The following is a 24,062-nucleotide window of genomic DNA, read 5'->3' as shown; positions in this document are numbered from 1 at the left end:
CCTTCTCGAGGGCATCAAAGATTTTAAACCCTAAGCCTCAGAGCTGCTTATGTTGGAATATATCTTCCTAATTTGTATGAGATTAGTATATTTCTTTCTTTCTTTTCTTTTTTTTTTGAGACAGTCTTACTATATTGCCCTGGGTAGAGTGCTGTGGCATCACAGCTCACAGCAACCTCAAACTCTTAGGCTTAAGTGATTCTCTTGTCTCAGCCTCCCAAGTAGCTGGGACTACAGGTGCCAGCCACAACGCCCAGCTAGTTTCGTCGTTGTTGTTGTTGTCGTCATTGTTGTTTGGCAGGCCCAGGCTGGGTTTGAACCCGCCAGCTCTGGTGTATGTGGCTGGCGCCCTAGCTACTGAGCTACAGGCGCTGAGCCAGAGATTAGTATATTTCATTCTGAAGCTGGTCAAACTTCCTTTCTATGTCAGTGGAATTCAGGCCATGCTTCCCAGTTGTAAAAAGGTGAGCATTATAATGTTACATTTTTATTTTGGTAAAAGCTTATAGCAATAATTAGTCAACCAATACTATTTGAACAGCTGCTATTTCAAGGCACTGTTGTAGGGAGATGTGAGACTTTAAAACACACTGCCTTAATTAAAAGAGTGTATTTTTGGCTCAGCACCCAAAGCACAGTAGTTAACCGAGGCTGATGGATTCGAAACCAGCCCGGGCCAGCTAAAACAACAATGACAACTGCAACCAAAAAATAGCCAGGCGTTGTGGCGGGCGCCTGTAGTCCCAGCTACTTGGGAGGCTGAGGCAAGAGCATCGCTTAAGCCCAGGAGTTGGAGGTTGCTGTGAGCTGTGACTACTGCACTCTACCGAGGGCAACAAAGTGAGACTCTGTTTCAAAAAAAAAAAATGTGTGTTTTTTGAGGGGAAAGACAGTTACCTATACTTATGTTAATGATATGAAAACATTTGACTTTCCACATAGACTTACTCACAAAATTCTTCTCTGTCCTAGTATCATGAAAAAAGATGATAAAAATCAGTAGCACTTCTAGATCGTGGGAGAAATTTGTGAGGAAATGCTTCATTATATGTTATTGGCAATTTTTTTGAGTATATAACCTTTTCCTCTCAAGTAAATTTAAGATTTCTGAGAAAAGGCCGGGTATGGTGGCTCATGCCTGTAATCCTAGCATTCTGGAGGCTGAGGCGGGTGGATTGCTTAAGCTCAGGAGTTTGAGACCAGCCTGAGCAAGAGCAAGACCTCATCTCTACTAAAAATAGAAAAACTAGCCAGGCATTGTGGTTGGCACCTGTGGTCCCAGCTACTTGGGAGGCTGAGGCAGGAGGACTGCTGGAGCCCAGGAGTTTGAGGTTGCTGTGAGCTATGATGCCATAGTACTCTACTGAGGGTAACAAAGTGAGACTGTCTCAAAAAAAAAAAATTTCTGAGGAAAGTTGAGTTCAATTATTTATCTTTGCATACTTCTTATACTTTCCACGAAATAAAAACACTTGTTGATTGGCCTGACGGTGGCTCACATCTATAACCCTAGCACTCTGGGAGGCCAAGGTGAATGGATTGCTTGAGCTCAGGAGTTCAAGACCAGCCTGATCAAAAGCAAGACCTTGTCTCTACTAAAAATAGAAAAACTGAGGCAAGAGAATCACTTAAGTCCAAGAGTTGGAGGTTGCTGTGAGATATGATGCCATGGCACTCTACCCAGGGTGACAGCTTGAGAGACCCTGTCTCAATGAAAACCCAAAAACAACAACAAAAACACTTGTTGATTGATTAATCATGGAGCTAAGCTCAATGGTAAAGTTCCAAGCCTAACCAACATCACATGATACGCTGCTCATTGCTGGATGACTGCGGCCCTCAGGCTCATCTAGAAGTTAGGGCCTGCTGTTTACTGTCAACACACTGTACACTGAACATACCCTTGTGTATCCTAAACTTGATGGGATGGTAGTAACTTAATTGAATTTTTTTGAAGTAACATAAGCAAGCAATATTGTTGGAAGATAGATAATAAACAATAATATAGTTTGTCTTAGTTAACATAGTTTGGGGTTTCCCTACATCTACAACTACTGGTATCACCGTAATTTCCTTATTGAGTGAACTAATGGTTTTCGTTAGAAATCCACAACCTAGCAAGACCTAAATTCATCCTGTTTAGAAAACTACAGCAAAAGTGATGATACAAGCTCTCTTGCCAATTTGTTCCAGTGTTTGAGAACTTTCTCTGATTGGAGTGCTTCTTTGGGCTTGAGCCCTGCTTCTTCTTATAAATCTATTTTCTGTAATTCTACCTTAATAAAAGCAGGGCAGACTTAGACAGTCTTTCTTTGCAACATAGGTAGTGGTTATGCAAACCATTTTGTCAATAGTGATATCTCAGACCCACTATTTAAGATAAGAAAACTTTGAGACTCATTGATTTATTTACCATTGAGCACAGTAAACAAAGATGGCAAGAAGACTCTTATCTGACAAAGTAAAAGGCAATTCATAAATTTTTTAGAGTCACAGGTGCCATTTTGAATATACTGTAGTTTTTCCTGATGACCGATTCATTTAGAATTAAAGGTTATATTCTATGGGAGACATTAAACTTTTGATGTTCAAGTCTCTTAAAAAGCATTTTTCAAAAGAGCATATTCATTGTTGTAAAATAAAGAACAAGATTTCCTTTTTGTAAATGTTTTCAGCTTCTGACTTTATCTAAAAATGTTTCTTTTTTAATCGCTGTACTAGTTCACAAATTTTGTTTCTTTTTGTACCTGCATTAGTGGTCTTTTCCTTTCCTATCTTGCTTTTCCAAGGCAAGAATCAGAAAGTTCAGGGCCTACATAAGTCTTATACTTAATAAAAAAATATTGAAAATAATACATTTTAAAGAAGGTAATGTAAGGCATATGACATTCTGCTTCTACAATTATAATAGATTTCCTGCGGGGAGAGCAGAGAAGCAAGAGGATTCATCTGGGTCTGTGCATAATAACTGTTAAATAGATAAATATGGTGGACTCTTGTATTAGCAGTTAAAGGCAACTACAGCATATAAAAATTTGCTGTTCCCAAGCCTTATTTTAGGAAAATAATTTTTTTTTTTTATTGTTGGGGATTCATTGAGGGTACAATAAGCCAGGTTACACTGATTGCATTTGTTAGGTAAAGTCCCTCTTGCAATCATGTCTTGCACCCAGAAGGTGTGGCACATACCAAGGCCCCGCCCCCTCCCTCCTTCCCTCTCTCTGCTTTTCCTCCCCCCCATGACCTTAATTGTCATTAATTGTCCTCATATCAAAATGGAGTACATAGGATTCATGCATTCTTGTGATGCTTTACTAAGAATAATGTCTTCCACTTCCATCTAGGTTAATACGAAGGATGTAAAGTCTCCATTTTTTTTAATAGCTGAATAGTATTCCATGGTATACATATACCACAGCTTGTTAATCCATTCCTGGGTTGGTGGGCATTTAAGCTGTTTCCACATTTTGGCGATTGTAAATTGAGCTGCAATAAACAGTCTAGTACAAGTGTCCTTATGATAAAAGGATTTTTTTCTTTCTGGGTAGATACCCAGTAATGGGATTGCCGGATCAAATGGGAGGTCTAGCTTGAGTGCTTTGAGGTTTCTCCATACTTCCTTCCAGAAACGTTGTACTAGTTTGCAGTCCCACCAGCAGTAGGAAAATAATTTTATTAGAGATTTATTTGACCTACTTGTCTTTCCAATGAATTGCACACTCAAGATATAATTTAGCAGGAGATGAACATCCAAGCTCATTAGCACTGAAATAGTTCAACATGGGTTATGTCCAGTTCTGAGGGTTTTGGATGCAATAAAAAAACTATCACATCATCCCATACAAATACATCATATATTTATTGAATATTCAGAGTGAGAAGAGAATACTTAGCAATACTATTTTACACAAAAGGCCACTCCTGGAAATTTCAGCTTAAACAATTAAAAGCAACCAGGAAGTCCCTGGCAGGAATTGGGGAGCCTCTGGGCAGAGATCACTGGAGGCGACGGAAAGATCATATTCAAATGCTTTTAAAAAGATCAGAAAGCAGAGACAATGTTTTGCAGGGAGGAATTAAACATCCAGTTTTCAAGTGGCCCCAATTCTACACAGCAGCTCCTGTCCTCCTTGTTGGGTGCCTTGGGAGCCAGCGAGGAAAACAAAATCTAGGTAAAGAGTTTTGTGAAAAGGGAGAGAAAATCATTGAAGTACAGGAACGAATTTTGGGACACCCCCAAGTACGCCTTTTTCATTTCATTTTGTCACTGGTATAATTTCAAATAAAAACAAAACAAAATGAACTAAATCAACAAGCACCCTAACCTTCAGCAGACAGCGGTGCTGAATCTGGGGCAGCCCTGTCACCTGGCTTCCGAGAACCCTTACAAAGTAGCACTTACACTGGCGCAGTCAGTCCTGCTCAAGGTCTCATTCCCAAGTCTGCAAGACCCACAACCTGATTTTTGTGAGTATCAGAAGTACATTCGTCAGACACAGACTCACACAAGCTAGCCCACAGAGCACATAGTAACAGTTCTGTAGATGTTGAGGTCAAGCCCACAGGAATGGTCATTTAAGTAGAGCCCTAGGGGAGTGAAGCTGTTAGATAGTTTCTTAGTATGTGGGAATCAGACTTAAGAAAATTATTCGACATATGGATAGTGGCACATTTCTACACACTTTATGTGTGTATATGTCAAGAGCCCGAGAGGCTATTTATCGATCATCTCACCATGATGCTTAAATCTGCATTGCCCAGACGCTTCCGTCTGGGGGCATTTGAATGGGCATGATCCACTCCTGGCTCTCACAATTGCTTATCCTGTTTTTTGCTACATCTGTCCAATTCCTTACTGACACAAAGACTTCTACCAACCAGGACCAACTAACTACCTACTATTGAAAAGGCAAACCAGTTAAAATGCAGGATGTCCAGTTAAATTTGAATTTTAGGTAAACCACAAATAATCTTTTAGTATAAAAGTACTGTACGTCCCATCCAATCAGCATCTGGGACATACTTATGCTAAACTTATTTGTGGCTCATCTGAAATTCAGATTAACTGGGAATTTTCTATTTTTTTACTTGCTAAATCTGGCAACCCCCAAACTGCCTTCCTGAGCTTTCTTTCCTTGTACCTTGATTGGAGTTTTGGGTGTTCTCAGGCTCTTGACATATACACACATACAGTTTCTTGCTTTATCTATAAAGGTTAATAACATTCATTATGTGGATTTGATGATCTGACTTTTAGAATACAGCTTTCTTTGACCTACAATTTGTGTGATGTGGAGGGACCTGGGGAGGAGAGTAAATCTTATTGTCACTGACATGCACCAACAGCAGCTGTTGAAATAAACTGTATTAACCAAAGCAGTTTATAGCAGTGCAAACCGTTTGGGGAAGGATAAAGAACTAGGATAAATGCAATAAGTCTATTTTACTTTTATTGTATAGCTGAAATCATTTGTATTGAGGAAATGGGAGACAGGAATTCTACCATGGGAGAAAGATAGTTTTAGAGAATGGGAAATTGTGAGTCTAAGGCAGGTCTGGGGAGCGGAGTTCTGTACTTGATACTTAGAACATCTTGTGGCTGCTGTCTCTAAGGGGAAGACTAGGATGTTACAGAAGGATGCAGAAAAGGAGATAAGAAGATGTCAAAGAAATTTGGAATATTTCAAATTTGTGTGTAGGGCTGGCCTTAAACATGGGGGAAGCTGGAATCTCTTCCTCCCTGTGTCTCTATTCTTGGGCTTTTGGTTGAAGCACCCAGAAATCAGGTTAGTTTTTAAAGTACTATTCTTTACTTCTACTGGGGTTGAGTAGACTCAATTTTATGGGCTAGCTGGGAAGTTCACCCTACCATGTAACTGTCTTTTTTTTTTTTTTTTTTTTGAGACAGAGCCTCAAGCTATTGCCCTAGGTAGAGTGCCATGGTGTCACAGCTCAAAGCAACCTCCAACTCTTGGGCTTAAGTGATTCTCTTGCCTCAGCCTTCCAAGTAGCTGGGACTACAGGCGCCCGCCACAACGCCTGGCTGTTTTTTGGTTGTAGTTGTCATTGTTTGGCAGGCCTGCTCCGTTCATGGTAAGTGCCCTAGCCTATGTGCAGGGTACAGGTGTAAGTGCCCTGTAGATGTACTTTAAAAACATTTCTTATATGGTATTTTTACTGTACCTTTTCTATGTTTCATATGTTTACTTAATTTTTAAATTTTGGACAGGAAGTAGGATTTATTATTTGTAGGTGCAAATGAGAAGCAGCACAGCTTTAAGTTCTCATGAGTGCTGGGCCTGCCGCTTGTCCAAGGGGCCACGACTGGGGATGTGTTTGACCCCACAGCCATGTGGGATGAGCTACTTCTCAGCCACCATGGCTTCAAATTCGTCTGCTTTTAACTTAGTAAAACCCCACTTCTTGGAGCTGCGAATCTTCTGGCGGCCAGGGAACTTGAATTTGGCCCTGCGAAGGGCCTCAATCACGTGCTCCTTGTTCTGTAGTTTGGTGTGGATGGACATGGTGACTTGGCCAATGTGCACCCTGGCCACGGTGCCCTGGGGTTTTCCGAAGGCACCACGCATATCAGTCCGGAGCCTAGACTGGGGACAGCACAAGGTCTAACACACGAACATGTTTTGGAAAGGAACGTCCATACACAACAGGGGGCACGCACGATGGGGGTGGGGTGGGTTGCTGCCGGAGGCCATCGCACACTGTGCCCACAGCATTTGGCGCAGGACAGGAACACGTCGTACAGTTTCGAAGCCTCGAGGCATCAGGATGCAACCCCGTAAGGTGTAGAGTGTACGTAGTGGCCTGTACCTTCTAGGTCTGCGCCAGCACCCTCAGTGAAGTTGGCACACCTGGGAAATTGCCCCAGGACTCATTTCCCAGAAAGTATTGCCCTAGTAACTGATGCGTGACTGATTGTGCATAGATAACGTCTTCTCACCTAAAGGGAGGTGGGAGGGAGAAGGGTGCACACTTCTGTGTGGTACTAGGCGTGGGGTCAGTGGTGAACAAGACCTTGCTCCACCTTCGAGGCATTTACAAATAACTATAAAACCAGACTAATGAATAAGGATAAGAGATAACCGTGAAGAGTGCCTTACAAAATGCTCAATCCTATGGGCTAGCTGGGACGCTCGCCCTGCCCGGGAACATTGCTGCTGTGGGGGTTGGTCCAGAATGGGCCTTCAGATTCCTGACGCTTCTTTCCACTCACAATTAGGAGTATCAGAAAAAGTAAACTGAGTTCTCGAAAGCCCTAAGAATGTAGGTCATGAATCCCCTGTGGCCACCTTCGCAGTGAGACCTTGGACAAATCACACAGCCTTCGGCCTTTCCTCCCATCTCAGATTGGAGACGCGGCAGCCACTTTCTAACTTGCGGAACGAGCAGGTGACGGGAGGAGCGAGGCACCTACCGGGTCCTGTGCCTGGCAGGAGGGAGGGCTCCATAGGGCGTCCTTATTATTAGCACTGGTTTTCAACTTTCCTGAGAGATTGAGGAAGGGCTACTTAATGCAGAGCTACGGTAAGAGCCCTCCCTTGGGTACCGACCAGCGGCACACGGTCTCCACAGGGAACGCCCTGCGGACTCCGATTTGAAGACCAGAGAAATTCAGTCAGGCTTTTCTTGGGGGAACGGTGCCCTGGTTTCTAGTCTTCAGGTACGGAGGGGGAGCTGCCACTGAAGCCCAGACGGGGAAGAGGGGAGGCAGGGCAGGATCCCCGGAGGGGTCCCGGGCGCCGAGCAGAGGCTGCGGAGGCGGGGACGCGGGCGCCGAGTGGCACGGGGCGGGCACCCCTCCCGGCCACCCAATCCCCAGCCGCAGCCTAATGAATAAGCAACGAAGCCGAGCGCCCTCCCCCCGGCGTCCCAGACAGCCGAGGGAGTCGCCGCCGCCGCCGCCGCCGCAGGGCCCGCGCGGGGATGCCGAGCGCCGGCGCCGCTGTCCCTCGCGCGCTGCTGGGCTGAAGGCGCACAGGTGAGCGCGGCGCCGGCTCCCGCCGCTGCTGCGGACGTGGCGCTGGGGCGGGGACGGGGACCGAGTCTGGGCGGCTGGGGGTGGTCCCGGGAGCGGCGCAGCCCCGGGTATGCGCGGGAGCCGGCTCCGTGGACGCGGTGGCCGGGCGCAGAGCGCGGGGCGCGCGGGGGCGGCTCTGGGAGCGGCTGGCGCCGCGCAGGCCGCGGAGGACTCTGCGCGCTCCTGGCTCCAGCCCGGCCTCCCGGCAGCGGCGAGCGGGCCTTTGTGCTGGCCGGGCTGGCCGGGCTGGCGGGGTGGCTGCTTTGTGTGTGCTGTTCTTTCTTCCTCTCCCTCCGCTCGCGACCCCACAGCGGTCAGAGAGAAGTTCCCGAAGACAACGGTTCGCTCCTTTCCCACCCCTCCATCGCAGTGTCCCCGGTGCCCCAAAGCCCAGCAGTCGAGGTGCGAATGGAGGCTGCGGCGGCCACCGAGATGTCTTCTGCCACTTTGCAGAAACCCAGTTGTGTTTAGCGCAGAGATGTCGCGCCGCCTTGCTGTGCCCCTGACCAGCCCCTCGGGACGCGGCCGGAGGACGCTCCCAGCAAAGGTCACTTGATTAGAAAGAGGGCCTGCGGGCTGGACTGGGAGGAGAAGAGAGTCTGCAGATTCTCCGGCTTGGTTGGGGAGGTGCGGCCGGAGGTGCCCAGATGTCGCATGTGCGTCGCGGTCACTGACGGAGCCAAACCTGTGTAGATTCCAAACACGTAGAGCCCTGGCTGGCGAGGAGGCGACCGGGTGAACAAAACCGGCTCGAGAGACCCTCGAGAGTTTGGGGTTCTCAGATAGGAGGAGTCCTTGTCTTTCCGAGCGGATCCCCGAGGACCTGCCTGGCGTTTGGCACCTAATCTCAGCGCACAGTGGAGTTGCGTACAGGAGCCAAGGCTGCTCTAAAGTGTCTGCCTTCTTTCTTTGGAAGTTTTAGTTTGAAACTTAAGGGGAAATGAGGAATGGTTTACAAACCATCCTTGAAGCTCTGAAGGATCTCTTCTCCGAGGAGCAAGAGATCAGAATTCTGATCAGAATTCTGTGGTCAGAATTTGCATGCTTTCCCCTCCTTTCTGTGTATTTCCTTGGTGACAAGTATTGCTGTTGGGCTCCAAGGAGTGTCCTTCAAGCCCAGCATCTAGACTCGCCGATTCTGTCCACCTGCTGCCAGAACCTACTGCGGCGTCTGTCTGGTGAAAGACACTTAAAACTGCGTGAGGTTTCGAGGTATCAAAACCATTGCTGCTTTATACACAGTGTAGATTTTAAGGTAATCTGACTTGCTTTTCTGAATAAAGGAGTGTTTGTTATATTTGTCATACTAATGAACCGTGCACTTATGCAGCCGACTTGATATTAATTGCATTGATACACAAAACTCCCAAGGCTCACCACTTCTAAGCAACAGAGCCAATTAGAGACATACGAATTTGTCTTTGTTTTCAAGGGAGGCTTCTTACCATATATTTCCGGCTAGACTTTGGCAAAATTAAGTATTACAGAAACAGTTTGATGCTAAATGTAAGTATAGTATTTAAAGGAGGAAGATGGACTTCACTGTTATGGAAAATTTCTATTCCTCAACTAAAGGTGTACATTACTCTTTATTCAATAGTTGTTTGCCTGAAAAATTGTGTATGGAATTGTTATTTTTTGTTAATTTTTTTATTCTCACATAGGGAAGCTCTCTGTGCAGAGGGAACTTGGGTTTTATTTCTATCAAATGAAAACTCATTTCCTCATTAAGACGTGTAGTCAATCTCATTTTTTCTATATTGTGTTTACTTGGTAAAGTATAAGAAAAAGAAAAATATTTAAAACTAGTTTCAGCTTCCTTTTAAATGTCAGCTGTTAGAGATCTTACCAAGCAAATGAGGTTTGTGAATCACAAGGAACAGAAATGAAGTGTTCTGTTGGGTCACTGAAAAAAACTGATGGTTAGACAAGAGCTTGCTGACCAAGATTGACCATGACAGGACTCTGCAGGCAGCAGAAGACTCCCAGGTCACTTTGTCTACGGGGGCAGCTCCATGGACATATCTAGGCGAAAAAAATGACATTCCATTGGTGACTGATGTTATAGATACTTCACATTGCTTACATTTCTGTAGTTTGAGGGGGGTATACATTGGCGTGACATTAATTTGTCTTATATTGCATGAAACTTCCATTTTTTTCAAACTGCTTTCTTGTCTAGTAACACTTTTTTGTCCGTGCTTCACCTTTGAAGAGCATAGAATGAGCACTATTGTCTCTTATTTTGCAACAGGGAAACTGAGTTTCAGAGATTTGCCTAAGGCAGAGGTGGAACGTGAAGCCATTTTAAGATCTTCAGGTCCCTCTTCTTTTACCAGAGATAGCAGGTGCTAAGGTGATAAGCACAGACTCTCCATTTGTCTCCATGGCCAGATTGTAGCATCTAAAGCCCGAGGGTGCAGGATGTAGTACACCTCAGTTGTGGTCTGCAGGGACTGTGGAGCACTTTGCTGGTAGTTTCTGGAGTAATCATCCTGACGTCAGCCCACTCACCCTCTTTACTGTCAGCTCTGGCTCTGCTTTCCTCCTGGGGGACCATGGTTTTCTTTGTGATTACTCCTTTCTCCCTCCTACTGTGATGGAGCATGTGGCTAAAAGGATCGTCTGTCATTCTAGATATTTAATTTATGGTGAAGGATAGCTGTGGCCCAGCTCTTACAGCCAGTATATCAGGCCACTGACAGTTGTCAGTAGCACATGCACAATAAGTCAGAAAGGTGGTGTCTGGAAGCTCTGGGCACAGCTGGAGAGATAGTCAGAGTCTTAATGAGCACTCCCCTGTAGACAAATGGATAGTATTGGTAATGAGAGCTTAAGGGTTAAACCGAGAAAAGGCAACACAATGAAAAACCGTCATTGAGGGAGGGACATGACAAGCACACAGTGAAAAGGTTATTAAGGCACAGATGAAGAAGGAGAAGAATTTTCTTTTTCTCTCATCAAAGAATCACTAATTTTATTTTAAGAGGTGACATGGTATTTGGGAAGCAGGTTGACCTGAAGCTGTGGGACTTGGTACTTTTAAGTCTTTATATTTTGGGGTGAAATAAACTCTGAAATCCTAAAATATAGCAGAAATAAGAATACAAAACTTATATTTTTGTATATATAAGCGGGCGGCGGGCGGCGCCTGTGGCTCAGTGAGTAGGGCGCGGGCCCCATATGCCGAGGGTGGCGGGTTCGGGCTCAGCCCCGGCCAAACTGCAACAAAAAAATAGCCGGGCGTCGTGGCGGGCGCCTGTGGTCCCGGCTGCTCGGGAGGCTGAGGCAGGAGAATCGTGTAGGCCCAGGAGCTGGAGGTTGCTGTGAACCGTGTGATGTCATGGCACTCTACCGAGGGAGGTACAGTGAGACTCTGTCTCTACAAAAAAAAAATAAAATAAAATAAAAAAATAAATAAATAAAATGACAGATTGAATAAGTAGCCAAAATTAGCTCGGTGCTGAACAAAACATACGATACAAAATGAAGGCCAGGCGTGGTGGCTCATGCCTGTAATCCTAGCATTCTGAGAGGCCAAGATGGGTAGGTTGCTTTAGCTTAGAAGTTCCAGACCAGCCTGAGTAAGAGTGAGACCCCCTTTTTACTAAAAATAGAAAAAAAAAATAGAAAAACTAGCTGGGCATTGTGGCAGGTACCTGTCGTCCCAGCTATTTAGGAGGCTGAGGCAGAAGGATCTCTTAAGCCCAAGAGTTTGAAGTTGCTGTGAGCTGTGATGCCTCTGGACTCTACAGAAGGCCAAAGGACCCAAAGTGAGATGCTGTCTCAAACAAACCCCAACAAAATGAAGATTCTGAACATTCTTTTTTACATTCCTTTGATTTATTTTTTATTTTTTTATTAGAGACAGTCTCACTTTATCGTCCTTGGTAGAGTGCCATGGTGTCACAGCTCACAGCAACCTCCAACTCCTGGGTTTAGCCGATTCTCTTGCCTCAATAAAAAAATTAAAAAATCATTAGTTTGAAGTTTGACTACAGGCACCCGCCACAACGCCCGGCTTTTACATTCCTATGAAATTAAATTAAATTTATTTTAATTATTTTATTTTATATTATTTATTTTTTATTGTTTGAGATTCATTGAGGGTACAAAGAATTAGGTTACACTGATTGCACTTGTTAAAGTCCCTCTTACAATTGTGTCCCATCCCTAAGAGGTGTGCCATACACTGTGACCCCAATTTATTTTGATTTTAAATTACATTTAATTTTTTTAGAGACAGAGTCTCACTCCATTGTCTAAGCTGGAGTACAGTGGCCCAAGCAAAGCTCCCTGCCGCCCTGAACTCCGGGGCCAAAGCCATCCTTCTGCCTCAGCCTTCACAGTAGCTGAGACTACCAGGGCCCACCACCATGCCTGGCTGATTTTTAAATTTTTTATTGAAAGAGGGTCTCACTGTGTTACCAGGCTGGTTTCGAACTTCTGGCCTCAAGCATTCCTCCCACCTTGGCCTCCCAAAGTGCTGGGATTATAGGTGTGAGCCTGTACCTGGCCTCTTTCACATTCCTAAATGTTCTCACATGGTTGTTTATGTTCATTTTATACCAGCACATATTTATTGAGTACGCCTCTGTGTGCCGACTGCCTACCATTACATGGCAAACAAAGGAAGCTTAAAGTTTGTTTGTGTGCAAGGAACACGATCTCATTTGAGGTGACAAAACTTACAGACATGATGACTGGTTGTGCTAGAGGAGCTGAGAGAAGTGTGGGAAGGGAATTGGGCCAGACCTATTGATGACACATTAGTAAACAGGAGGCCACCTGGAGGTGAGGGAGAAGGAAGTGACATGGCTTGTGCATGAGCAAAATTTAGGAGGTCAAAATGAGCTTGGTACATAAGAGGGAAATATATATGGCTGGGGCGGGTGTCTGTCCTGGGCACTGGTGGGGTGGAGTTGCATAATAGAGGCGGAATTTGGCAATTGTATCTTTGGGGGATATTAGGATGTGTTTTGAGAAAGTGCAGAGTTGTGTGGCAAAGTTGGGGACCTTGCAGTCTGCCAGAATCCAAAGGATGAAAAACAGACACTGTCACTGAGGCAAGTGTCCTCTACAAGCCTGCCGTTTTCTCATCTGAAAAAAGTGGGGATAATGATAGTATCTACCTCATTAAGTTGTTGGGAGGATTAAATAGGATAATTTCTGTAAGGCTCTCAGAACACTCGCATGCAGCATCTCCCAATTTTTGACTGATTATTGTCATGTTTAATCTTAAAAATAAACAGTTTGGATTATATAAAATGGACTGGAGAGGAAGGAGTGTAGACAGGGTCATCTGTTGAGAGGCAATTAAAATAGTAACAATCCAGTGAGGTGAGCAGAAGGGATGAGATGCTGCATGCGAGTGTTCTAGGAGCCTTACAGAAATTATCCTATTTAATCCTCACCGCACCTTAATGAGGTAGATACTATCATTATCCCCACTTTTTCAGATGAGAAAATGGCAGGCTCATAGAGGGCATTGGCCTCAGTGATAGTGTCTGGTTGTCATCCTTTGGATTCTGGCAGACTGCAAGGTCCCCAACTGAGCCACACAACTCTCCACAGAGATTATGACAAGGGGACCATGTAAGGATCCGTAGAAGCTGTGGAAGGAGAGAAGAGTTCAAGAGAAGACCAAACTTTAGATAAGCTGGTTGTGTTTGAGGTGGCGTCAAAGTAACTTTCTGTAGACAACGAAAGCTGAGATTAGGTAACTTTCTTCCTCATCCCATACCAGATATATGCAGCATTTTTATTCATCATGAGAAAAGAAAAAACAAAGGCAGATTGTCACCACCTGACTAGTGTACCCTAAAGTACATTCCTCCTGTGCGGGAGTGCTCTTGGGGAAGTGCTCACATTCCTTGTATATGACACACAAAACTCAATTTATTTGGGAGGCGTGGCTCTGTCACTCGTGAGAATGCATTAACACCCTGGTCTGCCCTTTTCTCTCTTCATTTTGGTAACATACTGAAAGACCACTGCTCATTTTTGTTGGAAAAATATTGACCAAGTGTTAAAAAAATCTGATTAAGTCTGACAAGATGGCTAAGGCTGATTATTATTTTTTTTATGTTGTCTTTCATTTGTCTTTGAAGCTTGAGTGTGCCTAGACTTGACAAAGAGATAGATTCTGGACTATTATCTATTTAAGATTGTCAAAGATAATGCTGGACAGAACAGCTTACCTGCCTGCTGGTGGAGGAGATGTGGTGAACTGTTCAGAGGACTGCCAAGCCATTAGGGTAGAGAACTCAGTAGCAAACGAGAGACAAAGTGCTTCTAATTTGCTCTGAAGGAAATACTTTTCAAGCTATCTGAAGCTAGTATCCAATGTGAGTTAGTAATTTGGTTAGGTTTATTTATCTGAATCGATTTGCGTTGCTGTAGTGAGAGGATAGTAACATCCAGAGGCACAGGGTGGGAACAAGGAAAGTCCTTTTTGTTTGTTTGTTAAATATTCGTGTGGTTGAGTTAATTTAAGGTAATGAAGACACAGAATTCTAATAAGCAGTGAAATTCCCCCTTCCTTCAATCTCTCCCAGCAAGGCGGAGGTACAGTCATCTGTTTGTTCAGCCAGTGTTTACTGAGAGTGTCCTCTACGCCAGGCTCGTTGCCAGGTAGGAGGGACAGTGTTGATGAAGAAAGACTCCTAGCCTTCCAAATATAGCTGCAGGTAGTTAATTTAGGTTTAGAAATGTTGTCAACCAATTGACCACAGCCAGTCTTTCCTTATTTACTCTCTGACGTCGTGTAACTCCCGTTGCGTTGGAGTCGACCTGGATTTGAAAGGGAGAGCGACCTGGAACTCCAAGGTCATCTTCCAGTGGTCTGAACTGTGGGTACGTCCCCTGTGCTGTTTCTACAGGCTGTCTTTTCTCCTTTTAAAGTTCAAGCATTGCTTTGAATAGTGGGGAGAAGGAACATATGGCCTCACATGCAGACATAGAAATGGCTTGTGGTTCACCCCCACGTTTTCTGTTGTAATTGGATTTAGAAAGCAGGTGGCCGACAATCACAGACAGAAAAGTCTTTCAGGGCAATGGAAGAATTCCCTCGATACACAAATTCTAAAACTCAAGACATAGATGAAAAAAAAAAAAAAGCCTTAAAGGAAAATTATGTTTTGGAAAGGCAATTGGGGCCTTCTTGTTCTTTGCCCCCTCCCCTATCTAATCTGTTCATGAAATTTTCCTCTCAATCCACAGGACTCCAAACACACGAACACCATGTGAAACATCCATCCCACCATCTCGGTGTCTTTCTATTTGATGGCAGAACTATGAGAAGAAGTAAATATCTGTATTTTTATTTTAGGTCATGTAGATGAGATATGAAAATAAAATGTTAGAGGTAGAAGGGATTTCAAAAATTATTTTAACTCCTCAGTTTGCCAAAGGAGAAACTGAGGTCACTTGATGCATATCACATAGTAAGTTCTAACTACAATAAAGCTATCATTCGGGCAGGCGTGAGAGGCTGAGGCAGGAGGATTGCTTGAGGTTAGGAATTTGAGACCAGTTGGGCAACAGTCTGTCCAAAGAAAAAAGGAAGAAAAAAGAAAAAAAGCCAAATAAAGCTAGAATTCAGGAATTTTCTTTTTAGATTTCTGATTAATATGAGGATGTCAATGATGAGCTTACAATGTTTGCACAGCAGTCTTCCTCCCTCCTCTTCTCTCCCCCTTCCCTCCTCCCATCCCCCAACTTGAATTAAAAAAAGAAAAGATGGTTAGATGCCACAGAGGTGGTGGCAATGCCTAAACGATATGCCTGCTGTCAGGCTGGAGGGCCTCTTCCACCCTCGTCACGGGGAGCGCTGACCTTGTCTTGTCTCACGTGACACTCAGGAATCACTTTATTGTCCCAATCACATCTCTTCAGTCCCTGTTGCCATTCATCAGGGCCTGGGACTTTCAGGGTTTTAATCCAGCAATTTGGGATCATGTAGACTAAGCTTTTAGGCCACACTTTCTATCTTCCGGGATGCTGAGTAAGGTTAGTATTTGTTTAGGAAGGGGCAGATACCTGAACAGATCGGAAATGAGCCAGGAACTTCTATTGCTTTTCTATCTCTTTGACTATGTAGTTTGAGTTTAAAGCCCAGCTTGTCTGTAGAAACTCAAAGGTGTGTTTTCACCGATTGTGAGCACTTTGGCTGCACATACGTTTTTGTTTTCAGGAAGGCACATAGAGGCAGCAGGCCAAATTCAGGGACCTGTGACCTGGCTATGACCTGGATGCCCACGGGTTCACCTACAGCAGAGTGATAACTGATGTCCAGGGTGTCCACATACCTCGGTATGTGCTATTCTCCCTTTATCAAATATCTTTCCCACATTCCCCTTTAAAAAAAGCAATGCTACCTACCTGTATACACTTAATATTTCAATAAAATTGTTTTAAGCCCCCATCCTACACATGGAGAAACTCAGCACCCCTGTCACTGTGTCTGAGGATTCTTGGCTTACTGACGTCATCTGTGGCTTCGGGTCTCTCTTACTGCTAAGTTATTATCCCCGATGTATTGCTGTTCCCTTTCTGCACACGGCGTCATGACACCTCACACCATTCCATTCTCGTATTTTTTCTCAGAGCAAGCTTTTTGCATACCAAATTATGCCAAAACTTAATGACTTAAAGCAACAATAAATGTTTGTTATTTTACACCATTTCTGTGCATCAGGAATTTGAGAGGAGCTTGTTTGGGTTGTTCTGGCTCAAGGTCTCTCAAGAAGGTGCAGTCGAGATGTCATCTGGGGCTGTGAGTTTCTGAAGGCTTGATTCTGAGATGGCACAGTGTCTGGGGGTTGGCAGGAGGAGTCAGCTCAGAATCCACACATTCCTCTCTCAAGGGAAAATTCAGTGTTCTGTTAGTCGTCTGCCATCTGGATCATGCTCTGAGGACTTGACCTTTTTTCTTTCTTAAAAGGGCCTATAAGGATAAATGGGATAATATGTGCAAGCTGTGAAATTCCTAAGGTGAGAATGTCCTATAAAAATGTAAATTTCTGTATTTCACCCATGCCTGTCATGTGCTTAACTTAGGTAGTTGGGTGATTAGACCAGAAAGAAAGAAAAAGTATAACTTTTATAGAGGCAAGGTTTTTATTTTAGAATGCCGATTTCTAGTTTAATTTTCCAGAAAACCTGCAGCATCTGAGAAATTGCTGATGATGGGAAAGGAAAGGCCTACTCGGTAAAACAGGACTAAAACCTTAAACAGAACTAAAACCTTTAGAATTGGGGGAGATCTAGAGATTTTAATACAGTTTTAGTTGTAATGAGAGCATGAGTAGTTTATTTTAAAGAGTGTAATACATGTCTAAATCTTACAGTAATTGATATTGAGTAAAGATTGCTTATTTTAAAACCACTTGTATTTTTCTAAAATCATTTATTTACATTGCCTAACTCAACCTTTTTTTGATCCTTAAGTTTTGAAACATGAAGGTTTTGCCTATAATTTTTTCTATGGTTGTTACAGAGAATAAGAAATAATTTAAGCATTTAAAGACATATTTTAATTGAAAATGATTGGCCAGGCACAGTGGCTCACACTTGTAATCCCAGCACTCTGGGAGGCCAAGGCTGGTGGATTGTATGAGCTCACCAGTTTAAGAACAACCTGAGTGAGAGTGAGACCCTGTCTCTACTAAAAATAGAAAAATTAGCCAGGTGTTGTGGTGGGCGACTATAGTCCCAGCTACTGGGGAGGATGAGGCAGGAGGATCTCCTGAGCCTGAGAGTTTGAGGTTGCTGTGAGCTATGACACTATAGCCTTGGGGACATAGTAAGAAGTCTCTCTCTCTCTCTCTCTCTCTCTCTCTCTCTATATATATATATATACTTCTTTAAACTTGACAGTAACTGGTGGTCAGTATTTAACAATGATATCACATAAGTTTTAAAACATACGTGTTTCAGTCTCTTTGGGTTGCTGTAATAAAATAATGTAAATGGGGCAGCTTTGAACAATAGAAATTTATTTCTCACAGTTTTCCAGGCTGGAAAGTCCAAGATCACCAGCAGATTTGGTGTTCTGGTTCATGGATGGCACCTTTTTACTTCCGCACATGGTGGAAGGGATGAAGGAGCTCTCTGGGGTCTCTTTTATAAGGGGACTAATCTCATTCCTGTGTAATCACTTCCCTAAGGCCCCACTTTATATTACATTACTGATTAGGTTTCAACGTATCCATTTTGGGAGATGCAAACATTTAGACTATGGCAACACTTAAAAGTTCTTTGAATGAATGAATGTGTAAGAGCGGGCACCTGTAGTCCCAGCTACACAGGAGGCTGAGGCAAGAGAATCGCTTAAGCCCAGGAGTTGGAGGTTGCTGTGAGCTGTGTGAGGCCACGGCACTCTACCGAGGGCCATAAAGTGAGACTCTGTTTCTACAAAAAAAAAAAAAAAAATTTCCTTTTTATATCTTGTACATGTTGCTATTTCTGTAGTCATTTGTGCGATTAATAGAGAAATTAGGAGAATTTTTTTTTCTTTTTGCAAATGTGACTTCAAGGGTAGTTTATTTCTAGTAGGTATGTAAGAAACAATGAACCTAATACTTGAACTTCCTGTACATTTTTCTAGGGAGCTTGAAAGTTAAATCAGCAAAATTCAGCAGGGAAAAAGGAACTGGGTTATCCATGTCTCAAAGGTACAAAGAAATAGAGCAGCCCTCTTCTATCTACTGTCTCTGTGCGTGGAGTCAAGGAGAGAGGAGATTATTTTTACTTTTGGTTTAATTTTAAAGGAAATTATTCACAACGTACATTTCTCTGACAGTTTGGCATGCTTTATTTTTCTGCAGGACTCCATTACTGGAATTGTCAACTCTGCCAATTTCCTTGCACATTTCTCCTCCACTATGAGCAGACCAGTCACACTGCACACTTGTCTGGCTTTCTGTGGCCTTCTGCTTCTCAACTTTGCAGCACGATGTCTGGCCTTTCCCCAAACAGAAAGGAGTGAGATAGCGTATGTTCCTGCAGAGGAAGGGCAGTTTGAGAAGATGAACGCAGATGACCTAGAGAACAGCTCCATTACCTCAAAGCAGGTGCCTCACATGGTGGTCTCTGAAGGTCCACTGCCGTCCGCAGGGCCATCAGCCGTGCCATCAAGTCAAGTGTTCTTGATTAACAAAGAAACCCCTCCTGGAGGAGCCGGGCTCCTGCCTTATGCTGCTACTGCGCCAGCAGGCCCAGCAGGTGAAGACGTGTTTGGTTCCAGCCAGCCAGAGAGAATGTCTCCGGAAATTAGACCTTTCAAGGCTGTGTTCACCACTGCTGTCGCTGCAACTGCTTCTCTGCATAGTGATGGAAAGGAGGAGGGCCGCAGGAGGACCAGCATGCAGCCCACTGCAGAAGGGGCCACAGAAGCAACACTGAGCCATGTGGATGACCAGTTATTTGCAACTGAAAGTCAGGAAGGAGTTAGTCTGGGACACTCATCTTCATCCCATGTGAATGCTAAAGAAATGCTGACCGCCTGGCTGAGGCCTGAGGAATCTGAAGCATCCCCAGACCACAGAAAAACGTCTTTTCCTGGTACGGGGTCCACAGCAGGCCCTGAGCCTGAGAGCCTCACACCTGATAAGGAGAAGCTTGTGCAGATGACAGCTGACGATACCCAGGTGACTTCTACCAGGCAATCATTCATGACTTCTGAGCATACACTGAGTGTCCAGCCGGAAACTGATAGTCTGCTGGGAGCCCCACAAGTCACACTGAGTGTCAGCACAGCTGTCTCAACTGCTATTGTCTTAAGTGATGAGTGGGATGACACCAAATTAAAGAGTGTAGGCCAAATAAAGACCTCAAAGCTTGGAGACAGTGCAGGGGCTCAGGTGAGAGTGGAAATGTCTCCGACAGCACAGGCACGCCATGAGGGGCTGGAAGGGGGCTGGCCTCCGACAGAGGCTGCGCACGTGGCTCTGGGGCTGGCCAGAGGGGAAGCACACATGGGGACAGTCCTGGTAACAGCACAAGGGGATGAGCTGTCTCCTGCCTTCACCCATCAGAGTTCCTTTCCCCCCACAAGCCTGATGGAAGACACAACAGTTTCTGTTGTGAACCTGTTCCAAAGTACGGGAGACTTCACGGAATCCATCAAGGAAAAGGATGCTGGGTCTTCCTTAGAGACCACTGTTTCCATCTCAGAGTATGAGTCCGAGGCATATCAACTGTTGGGAAATACATCAAAAGGTAAACGAAAGAAAAAAAATGAAAAGAAAAGGAAAACAAGCTTTCTTTAATTTGGAATCTTTTGATTTGGTTTTGTGGTTTCTTTTTTAAATGGCAATTTAGAAATAGGTTAACATTTAATGGAAGGCCAAAGTGTACAGGTAAATCATGTATTTTTAATAAAAATTACACCCAAATATAAATGCTGCATATAGACCAGTAGTCTTCAATGGGGGATGGTTCAACTCTGTCCCTCCCTCAGGGGACAGGTAGCAACGTTCAGAGACATATTCAGTTGTTAACAACCAAGAGGTGCTCCTGGCATCACGTGGGTAGAGGGCAGGGCTGCTGCTTGGAGGACACGGGACAGCCCCCACAGAAAAGAACTACCTGAGCCAAAGTGTTTTCTTTTTTTTTTTTTTGTAGAGACAGAGTCTCACTTTATGGCCCTCTGTAGAGTGCCGTGGCCTCACACAGCTCACAGCAACCTCCAACTCCTGGGCTTAAGCAATTCTCTTGCCTCAGCCTCCCGAGCAGCTGGGACTACAGGCGCCCGCCACAACGCCCGGCTATTTTTTGGTTGCAGTTTGGCCGGGGCCGGGTTTGAACCCACCACCCTCGGTATATGGGGCCGGCGCCTTACCGACTGAGCCACAGGCGCTGCCCCCAAAGTGTTAATAGCATTGAGACTGAGAAACTCTGATATAGACTAATATTTGTCAAATGTTTTATTATGAAAATATGTTAATATAAAAATGGTGAAAGATTACTCCAGGTTTAAATGGTGTAATAAACAGTATAGGATACTTGTATTCACATTGTTGTGAAACATAGTCACATCCTTTACATTTCTTACAAAAAGCTTCAGGTAAATACTGTATTTATTTCATAGTATTAACCACATTAATTCTCTGACTTCTGTTTTCTCCAAAAGAAAGCAGCTAGAAACAATGGGGGAAAGACAAGTTGTCACTGGCTTGTGCTGCATTTTTTTTCTGCTTTCTCTTGGTCCTTAAATCTGTGAGTATTATGAGCTGGCAAGCCTTATATTTATTGCTGATGGAAAATGTTATTCTTTTCTTATAGTTAGTTGGGTAGATAACAGTGGGAAGGAAAAGCTCTGCATGATGTGCGAATGCTCATTTCAAATTGTTTTGGAACATGTACAATGTGTTAATTCAGCCAAGTAGTCCAATTAATGGAAAATATCAAATCAGTAATATGTTTTAGAAAGTGTTGAGATTGACTGCAGCCAATTTCAAATGGAGAGAATATATTTTTTTTTTTTTGTAGAGACAGAGTCTCACTTTATGGCCCTTGGTAGAGTGCCGTGGCCTCACACAGCTCACAGCAACCTCCAACTCCTCGGCTTAAGCGATTCTCTTGCCTCAGCCTCCCGAGTAGCTGGGACTACAGGCACCCACCACAACGCATGGCTATTTTTTTTTTTTTTGGTTGCAGTTTGGCCGGGGCCGGGTTTGAACCCGCCACCCTTGGTATATGGGGCCAGCGCCTTACCGACTGAGCCATAGGCGCCGCCCTCAAATGGAGAGAATATTTTATACCCTTGCAGACTGTTGATTCTCGTGTCTCTTTCCTCTGGGACCCACTTCCAACTCTCTTGGGAAGTGCCCTAAACTTTCTCTTTGTTCTTCCTAAATAAAATCTCTCTTTGTTATCCTGAAAAAAAAAAGTGTTACTGAGATAAAATTAAAATAAGAGATCATCAATGAATGGTAAAAGAAAGAAAAATTCATCAATGAATTTTTTTTTTTTTTTTGGCCGGGGCTGGGTTTGAACCCTCCACCTCCAGTATATGAGGCCAGTGCCCTACTCCTTTGAGCCATAGGCACCATGGCTGAGTGGTCTAAGGCACTAGACTCAAGGAAGATTGAATTTTACATGTCTACTTCATTTTTTAAAGACTGAAAGATCTAGTATGCTGTAAGTTTTCATAAAATGCTTCCAGAAAATGTTTTATAAACTGGTTTTTATGTGGAAATGGGGGTCCACGTGGCCATGACAATATTAGATAGGACTGAACATGAAGTTTATTTCAGTTCTTTGCAGCATCTGTCTTTCTGGAGCAGTGAGTCCTAGGCCCTAGTTACTCATGACCGAGTCCACGATTCTTATGTCCTAGACTTGGGTGAGCCTAAAAAGTAAAATGGATTCTGTAATTTTAAAAACTATTTTGATTATTGAATATGTTCCTTCTTTATAATCACATCAGTAAAGTCCAGTCTTTTAATAGGTGACATCTTTTTATTCCTAGCTCATACCACAATACTTGGCACATGGGGGATTAGTACATGATAATGCAGGGTCCGGCAGAAGTGACTTTTTTTGTCCTTGAGTGTTATATTATTACAGAATTACGCACACAAATAATGGCAGAAACAATATCCTTTTTGTGAGCTGGTAATTGATGCCAGTCTTTTATTACAAAATCATAAGCATGTGATTCTGTGACATAACAACATCATACATAAGCACAAAAGGGCATTACTTCTGCGGGACCCTGTAGAGAACCATTCAGACTGGAATTATCCAATTTGATGCCTACTTTGTCCAAATTCATCAGACAACCTCTAAATGATCTCTCTTTGAGAGAGATCTATGGGGTTAAAAAGAACGTGAAATCTTGCATTTACAAACAGAAGTTAGAGAATAGCCCGAAACTTTTACTAATCATTTTTTTGGGTGATTATAAATATTTTTCTAAAGTAAACAACTCAAACAACCACCATTTTAGGGCTTAGGGATCACTATGACATTATCTTCTTCAGAATATGCAATAATGTCTTGGTGTTTCTGGACACTATTAAGAGAGGAATAACTGAAGTTATAGTCAGTCCTGAGTCAGCAAGTTCTTCAGCTGGTTCAACAGAAGATCAGTCTTTAAAAATAATCTATTACTATTATATTACTTTTTCTCTACAGGAAGTAGAGTGAGAGATGCTGGGCAATTTTTGAGGTTATTTAAAACATTCCCATTACTGCTTCTATTTCTCTTCTTTCTGTAACAGAAGTCACTTGTTCAGGGTATACACATTTTGAAATTTCTTGCTATTTCATAAAACCACGAATATAGATTGTATTTTTATTTTTACATATTTATTCTCAGAAGTATTCATTATGCTTTCAAAAATGAGGGCAATGTAGAGATTACATACTGCTTACAATGATGCAGCTATATATTACTCTCTTCTTAGGGCAATGGAGCATTGTCCTGTGTGCTGGAGATACCCGTACAAAAGGGCAGTGAGCCTTGGCTCTCAAGAGATTTGCAGTCTTATTGGGGAAAGAAAAAACTTGATGACATAAAGTACAAAAATGAAGCTCATGCCAGAACCTTACTTTAACTCATGTTGTTTGTCCTATAACCATATAATATCTTATATTTCAATCCATCAAAGGTAAAAATCTCTTCAGTTCAAAAGAAAAGTAGTCTTAATTGGATGGATACCAAGAAAAGGAACTGTTTATATCGAAAAATAAACAAAATATACTATTTTAAAGCAAATAGTTTTCAAGGAAAATATTTTGATGTTTGTTTTTGTGTAATAAGATATACTGTGATATCATTAATGCAAACTTTGAGAACGTTTTTCTTTTTAGCTATCCCTAGAATGTTACTTTTTATTGTATTGCTTGCTGGCCTTGCTAAAACTCTTTGTAACTATAACTAGTGTTTAAGAAAAGAGAGGTAATAAGATCTTCTAGAAATTAGGATTTTTTTTTATTAAATCATAGCTGTGTACATTAATGCCATCATGGGGCACCATACACTGGTTTTGCAGACCGTTTGACACATTTTCATCAC

General features: G+C 43.2%; 1 protein-coding gene and 1 non-coding gene across 4 annotated transcripts in view; one reads left to right on the top strand and one right to left on the bottom strand.

The window, feature by feature from the left end:
• Window positions 1–7,601: 7,601 nt before the first annotated feature.
• ARMH4 (armadillo like helical domain containing 4) overlaps window positions 7,602–24,062 on the top strand; it is a 183,384-nt gene continuing 166,923 nt past the window's right edge. The window contains exons 1-3 of one of the 3 annotated variants that reach the window (XM_053603561.1): window positions 15,275–15,340; window positions 16,230–16,348; window positions 18,865–20,257. In XM_053603561.1, coding sequence (XP_053459536.1) covers window positions 18,922–20,257 — 1,336 coding nt within the window. In that variant the 5' untranslated portion in view covers window positions 15,275–15,340; window positions 16,230–16,348; window positions 18,865–18,921. Of the gene's footprint in view, window positions 7,679–7,917; window positions 7,997–15,274; window positions 15,341–16,229; window positions 16,349–18,864; window positions 20,258–24,062 lie in introns of those variants that run through there. The other 2 variants (XM_053603563.1, XM_053603562.1) reach the window with 2 other exon arrangements.
• On the bottom strand, window positions 15,768–15,893 carry LOC128595256 (U6atac minor spliceosomal RNA). The gene has a single exon (XR_008382895.1). It is a non-coding gene; the product is annotated as a U6atac minor spliceosomal RNA (small nuclear RNA).

The sequence above is a fragment of the Nycticebus coucang genome, chromosome 9 (genome assembly GCF_027406575.1).
Source record: "Nycticebus coucang isolate mNycCou1 chromosome 9, mNycCou1.pri, whole genome shotgun sequence".
Lineage (NCBI taxonomy): Eukaryota > Metazoa > Chordata > Mammalia > Primates > Lorisidae > Nycticebus > Nycticebus coucang.
This window is presented reverse-complemented; position numbering and strand designations above follow the sequence as displayed.